Below are 6,620 nucleotides of genomic sequence, written 5' to 3'. Positions count from 1 at the left end.
CCGTTTCTAGCTGAACCGAAGGGCACCTTAACAAACAATTACACACACACACACACACACACACACACACACACACACACACACACACACACACACACACACACACACACACACACACACACACAACCACTATCTATGCGCGACATTAATCACCCAGAGCTTTGGTAAACAGGGAATCCAGGTGAACAACAGAATAGAATAAACACAGAGAAGACTACTAGGAAGTCAAACCAACACCAGCAACACATGTGGAAAATTGGTGGGAAGAGCTTCGGGATTGAGGGCCCATTTTACCCTCGTTTTGTTGGTAATTGACCTCTGAAGCATAATGTGTAGTGCAGTCAGAGGTAATTAGCAGGCAACAAACTGTTTCTTGATTGCCTGAAATGAGCATTTTAGAGGAAGCCACAAATGTAGAATGCAAAGTGCTTTCAATTGTACGTGCAAGTAGAGGGAACCTGATTTGAAGTGTGTATAGAAATCAGAACAGAGAAATGTGGAAAGGGAATAACCGCATGCGGCGCTGTGTTGGCAGTAGGAATAGCCCCTGCATCAACAAAAGGTGCATTAACGTAACTCTGAATAGAGCCACCTCAGGCCTTTTTATGTGGCCTCATTTTCACGAAAGCAAACGCTTTCCACCTGCTGGCCCCTGGGGTGACGGGGTTCATTCTGGCATTACATCACTCTGCACAGAATCCCAAAATTTACCAATTTAAATGTACAGTTTAGCATGGGGACATATTTCCTATTGTAATTCATTCACAAGTTGTAAGAAAGGGATAATAACCTACCTGCAGGCTGTTGTAGCCATGAGCAGTTTAATCAACAGCCGTGTCGGTGGCCTACGGGTCAACCTTCACATTTTAATCTGACACTATATAAATTATGCAGCAGCCTCCTTTTAGGGAATGACAAGATGAACCGAGTTAAAAGGAGAAGCCAGCTCTGCACAGGTGCTGAAATCTGTGTGTTTGTGCAAATGTGTTAGTGCTTTCGAGCCCTTTCTTTAACCTAAAGAATAAAAGGTGAATAGATGCATTAAAGCTTTGTGTGCACTTATTATGTTTAGCAAAATATGCTGTTGACTATTGCACTCCAGATTGCAGACCTATTAGATAGATTACTGCCATTGTGCGGTGGTCATGCTTTTGTGAGACCAGTGACCAGAGACTGACAGACTATCAGGACAATAGCCCTGACCTTGGCACTCTGTCAGTTGGAAGGAGAATCCCTCCAAGGGAAATGTCATTTTCCTCCAAGCTTAGTTGATTTTATTGGTGAGGATTTACACTGGGATTCCCCCTGCCGTCTATAAAGCATGGCTGTTTAAGGCAGACTGTGTTACTCCATTGACAGGCAGACTATACATTCAGCATTCATTTCTAAAGATATGAGAGATGCTGTTGAACAAAAAGACCAAACATCTTCAGATGTCTAATATTAAACGCACAAAGAAAAAAAACATTAAAAAAAAAAAAGTCCTATAATTGGAGCCTCCAGAAAAAGCTTATAAATAAAGAAGCTTAATGTTTTAGGTGCATTGGGGGGGTGGGGTGAAGGCAGAGAGGAAGGAGGAGGAGTGTAAGAGCCACTTTCTTATGTTAAGCAGGCGTGCGGCTGTCCTCTATTGTGTGGCGTGAGGACTCTTTTCTCTGGCCAATTTGAGCATGCTTCAGTGGCCAGCCTGGCTCTGGCCCCCCAACGCATTATACAGAGCCACAACAAAAGCTTGAGAATGCTGCCTGCTCTCTCAGAGTGCCCCCCTCATTGCTCTACTATGCACTACGTTCCCCAGGCTCCCCTCCCACTCCTTCACACACACTCGCATACACAGAGGCAAGCGGGCCAGTCTACTCCGGGCCCCCGGCCGACGTGTCAGTCTAACGGAGCGCGACAGACGTCAGTCCTTAATTAATCACGTATACGCGGCAGGGGCTCAAAACATTATTTAACGACATGGAAAACGTTCTAATAAGCTTGTCACACAGCCAAAGCGCAACAGAAACCCGGCCAGGAGGGCATATATAAATCTACAGTCCTTAATACACACACACACACACAGTAGCATGCAAAACATCTCTTACACACATTTTCATCCTCACGTTTTTATTTAGAGGAACTCCATTCATAACCACTCAGCTTTGTGCAGAAGCAATGGAGCAATGCCAGACCTGAATACTAGGAAGGGTGTGGCTGAAGGAGGTGGAAGATGCCAAAACACAGTAATGTTCCTCCTCACCTTCTTTTTTTAAATAAAACAAGGGTCACAATCATAAACCTATATAAACTGTGTCCTCACTCCTGCCAAGAAACCCTTGAACCTAACTCATCACTCCAAACACATGACTAGTACTGACACGAGTACAAAGATTGCAGCAAATACAACCAGTTGAATACGAAAAAAACCACACATTAAAAAAAGTAAATGGCAAACTGACAAAAACAAACAGCCTTAATTGCTTTCCAGTTTTTAATCAGGGCTGATGCACATTGATTTGACCAATGCGCCATCTACTGGAGGAAAGAGGAACAACCGGCAGCTTTTGTGCAGGAGCCTTACCGGGTCATCGCTCATGAAGCCCTTGTGCATGATGTGGTAAAGGTGCACCAGGAAATCACTGTTGGGGAGCACATCCTGGTGCCTGGTCATCATCTCACAGATCAGCTTGAAGGCCTGCAGTTTTCCAGCCTTGTACTCTGCAGGCAGCATGGTGGCCTAAAGAGGGGAGGAGTGCCATTATCAGGAGCTGGAGACACTTCTATTCTATTAAGCTGCAGCAGAGGCTTGAGAAGCTGATGCATTTTGTCCCCCACCCATTAAAATAAATAAATAAATCCAACTCCAACCACTAAATTTTCCCTCATACAGACATAACACATATTGAGGCAACATTCTTCCTTTTATTGGTTTGCATAAACAGTTTGATTAGATAATACTAATATGTTTGTTGCCGCCAAGGCTAAGCATTCGGCTGCATTGATTACTTTTTGCTGCTCCTGGAAATGTAATGATATTGCCTTCTGAGCATTATAAGATCCTCCCAGATTTCCCCCCCCCAAATAGCACCAATTGAGAAATTCACTCTAAATGTTTTAATATTTACTTTTAATGACATGACAGTGGATCCGGCAATCAGACTATAAATCACTTTTAGGTTTTAGTATTTCATCCATAGCTTGTGTGCACACTAACATATAACAAGTGTTTTGAACATCTGCTGTGTCTTTGCATTGTTCATACCCTGAAAAGCCAGGACGCAAGCATTCGAAGAGGTGGGATGAAGGCAGGTTGGGGCGGAGAAGACTGGTTGTCCACACTAATCCCAAGATTGTCCCGAATCTGTAAGCAAACATTTCACTTCATTGAATAACACATCATATCTAATGCTTGGTTCAAACTCTCTGCTTTAGGAAGTACAGAATACAATGTCTGATTTAAAATGTCATATTTATTTATAGAAATTTTATCTGTCTTTGACATAAAGAGGATTTAAAAGCATCACTTTGATGTAGGCTTTTTTTTTTTATGCTCGTGTACACATAACATATGGAATTACTGGTTTATCATCAGCTGATTATGTCTTTATTGTACCTTGGCCAGCTTGTGCCACAGCTCATAGAGATAGGAGAAGACCTTGGCATGGATTTTGGGGCAGCGGATATTGTTGACATCTCCCAAGATACCCAAAATTCTCCTCCACAGGACGAAGGCTGAATCAGCATGCCAGCCAGTCAGAGTCCCACCGGCAATGATGCTGACATCATCAGCCAGAAACTCGCTGCTATCTGCATGGTCACATAGAAAGAGTAATGGGTGATGTGGGTTACAGAAATTATTATTTGGCAACACTTTGCCAGTACCAAGAAAGACTTCATTTTATTTAGCTGAATGGATTCAGTCAACAAATGCAGATCAACTTTATACAGTTATAATAAAATGAATATATTTGACTCTCAATGCTAATGCGTCGTTAGAGCAGCTGTTGACCAAATCCTTAAGTTATCTGGTGCATTTTCCCCAAACGCATTATGCAAGTGAATAAAACACTCAAATACTTTTGGGAAACAGGCAGAAACCACATGCATCATCCAAGTGAATTGTGGCAGGACAGTGCCACCTAGTGGGCAGCAGGAGAGCAATGAGAACCTGAGGGAGTAAAGGCTTGGAAAGACAGATGATAGTGTAGCTGATGTGAGGCGATTCAAATGACTTCTGAAAGTTTCTGTTTCACTGTTTTTAAATTTAGTTGCAGAAAAAAAAGATAAAAGATTGCTCATTTGTTTACAAGAAGAAACAAAAGAACAATTATTTTGTATTATGTGTGCAGAATAATGACAAAGCAACTTACTTTAAGTAAGAGTAGCATCAAACCAAACAAAGAAAAAAGAAAATAAAAAATCTACAAGGGGAATTTAAGACAAAGAAGTGAAATGCAGATGAAGACTGTGGTCTACATGATGAGTAGCAACTAGGGAGCAGTACCCAAGTGGTGTGGCATGTGTAAGACAGACTGATGCATGGTGTCGTCCAGGGGGCAATCCCGTGGGCACTCTGTGTGCACCAGCAGGGCTGGTGAAGCGGGGGGATTCTGGGGGTAGTGGTAGTGGTTTTGGTGGTTGTGGTGGTAGGACGGGGATGCGGAGTGGGTAGGGAGAGCACACTCAGGACCTAAAAACAACAAGTGGACATGGATCAAACTGGGTTTGAGGAACAGAGCAGAGGGGCAGTGATCACAATGTGGGAAACACAGAAGTTCACGTACAAGGGTGGGAAGGGCAGACAGGGGGACGACAATATCTGCATACACGAGGGGGGAGGGAGTAAATAAATAAAAAGCCTCAAAGCTGAAGGGATGTTGTGGTAATCCCCCCTCACAGAAATTGACAGGTGACAAATTAAAGGAAAAACAAACCAGCTAATTCAAGCCCCTCCTCCATTTTTCCTGGTTAATGAAACATCTCTATCCTGATGGGAGTAGTCTCCTCCAACATGACAATGCGCTCACTGAATGAAAATTATGTGAACCACATGCTATCCACAGTCACCACTTCACTTCCTATCTGATTACACATGAGACAGTACCTATGAGTTTTTGCACAGCATCAGAAAACCAAATGAGGGAATATTTCCTGGAAAAAATGTGTTCTATCCCTCCAAGGGGCAAAAAGTAAAATGATGTTGTGGTGGTTCTTCTCCATACTACAACAGCGCATCTTTTTTTCCACCCTTAAATTTGTCAAACATCTGTAGATACCTTAAACAAACCAGAGACCACAGGTTACTTTTCCTTTCATAACATTTCCACTTTTCAAACACCACAAACTCTGAGCAGATTTAAAATCTTAAATTGCTTGGGAGAAGTCATCTAGACAATATTAGGTTTTTCACCCTTCCTAAGATTGATCAATCTATCAATCAAGAGCAACGTTACAAAACCCAGTTTAAACTGCACAACTGCTGAAGTCTCCCAAATAATTTAATCACTGTGATGAATGGTCACAAAGGGCTTCCTTTATAATAATGAGGATATTAGCTCTGTTGCTAACTATTATATGTATCAAACCAGCTGCAGGCTGCAGACAGACATAAATAAAGTACTCTGACTGGATTTGTTAGCTCAAACAAACTGTAACAAGCACAGCTAAACAGAGACATTTAATAGAGACACTTGCATCAAGATTTAGGGGCATGCTATGAGTTTCTACCTGCTAAAGCTTCATTATGGCTGAGCAGCAGACTCCCCTGGCTCTGAGGATCAACTGTTACGTCCATGTGTGCCGACTGCGTGGACTGATTATCGGCTTCCTCATCAAACGTCTGCCAGGTAACTTCAGCCTCATTGAGGTAGCCATTGGACGTCTCGCTACTAACACTCTCACCTAGGTAAGGTGAAAAGATTAAATTCATGAAAGAGGAAAAAAAGCAAAAGAAGCTTCAAATGGAGCCTACTAGTAGCTCTGTAAGGAAAACTGTAATATCCAATGCAACAATTACATATTTATATGCTATAGTCTTAGAGTATGCTGATGAAAATTCACATTTTTAAAAAGCAATTTATGTTTAACATTAAAACTGAACAGTGATTATAACTTCTAACTTTTCTCTCTGAGCTTGGGCCTCGTGTAGTTTGCGTGTCCCTCAGTATTGCACTCTGTCTCAGCTGAGCTGCTGGTCCGTCGGATGAGGATCTACAACAAAGACAAACATTTAAACAGATGAACCAAGCGTTGATCAATCTTATTTCAAGCTAACACGATGGTTGAGGATGAATGTTCTCACCACAGGTGGTTCACTGCTCTCAGTCCTGCCCTCAGACATCCTGCTATCAGAACCACAGGAAGTAGGAGAGTACTCTCTCTGCTGGACTGAAAGGCAACAAACAGTTCTGATTTGGTCTCTACCAAAAACTGGAACATGTTCAGTTAATCTCTGTAGCCCTGATCTTAATTATAAAAAAATAAATAAATGAATATGTTTAAAGCAGGTCGTCTGACCAATCAGAGCAATCAGAGCACACAGGCTCAGGAAGGTGACCAAGAACCCGATTATCACTCTGATCGAGCGCCAGAGCGTCCAGTTACACTGGAGAGAGGAGAACCTTCTAAAAGAACCATTT

The 6,620-nt window shown here is 42.3% G+C and overlaps 1 protein-coding gene across 7 annotated transcripts in view; it reads right to left on the bottom strand.

The window, feature by feature from the left end:
* Window positions 1-6,620, bottom strand: part of ralgapa2 (Ral GTPase activating protein catalytic subunit alpha 2) — a 98,809-nt gene that overhangs the window by 49,042 nt on the left and 43,147 nt on the right. For 6 of the 7 annotated variants that reach the window (XM_005922338.3, XM_005922339.3, XM_014333584.2 and 3 more), the window contains 7 exons: window positions 6,284-6,369; window positions 6,102-6,192; window positions 5,710-5,883; window positions 4,487-4,672; window positions 3,596-3,789; window positions 3,245-3,343; window positions 2,564-2,719 (listed from right to left, as the gene is read on the bottom strand). In XM_005922338.3, the coding sequence (XP_005922400.1) occupies window positions 2,564-2,719; window positions 3,245-3,343; window positions 3,596-3,789; window positions 4,487-4,672; window positions 5,710-5,883; window positions 6,102-6,192; window positions 6,284-6,369 (986 nt within the window). The remainder of the gene's footprint in view (window positions 1-2,563; window positions 2,720-3,244; window positions 3,344-3,595; window positions 3,790-4,486; window positions 4,673-5,709; window positions 5,884-6,101; window positions 6,193-6,283; window positions 6,370-6,620) is intronic. The other variant, XM_005922342.3, reaches the window with a different exon arrangement.

Source organism: Haplochromis burtoni, unplaced genomic scaffold (genome assembly GCF_018398535.1).
Source record: "Haplochromis burtoni strain Fernald_Lab_line unplaced genomic scaffold, NCSU_Asbu1 Contig_55, whole genome shotgun sequence".
NCBI classification, from domain to species: domain Eukaryota; kingdom Metazoa; phylum Chordata; class Actinopteri; order Cichliformes; family Cichlidae; genus Haplochromis; species Haplochromis burtoni.
Note: the sequence above shows the minus strand (reverse complement) of the source record. Positions and strands in the feature narration are given on the sequence as shown.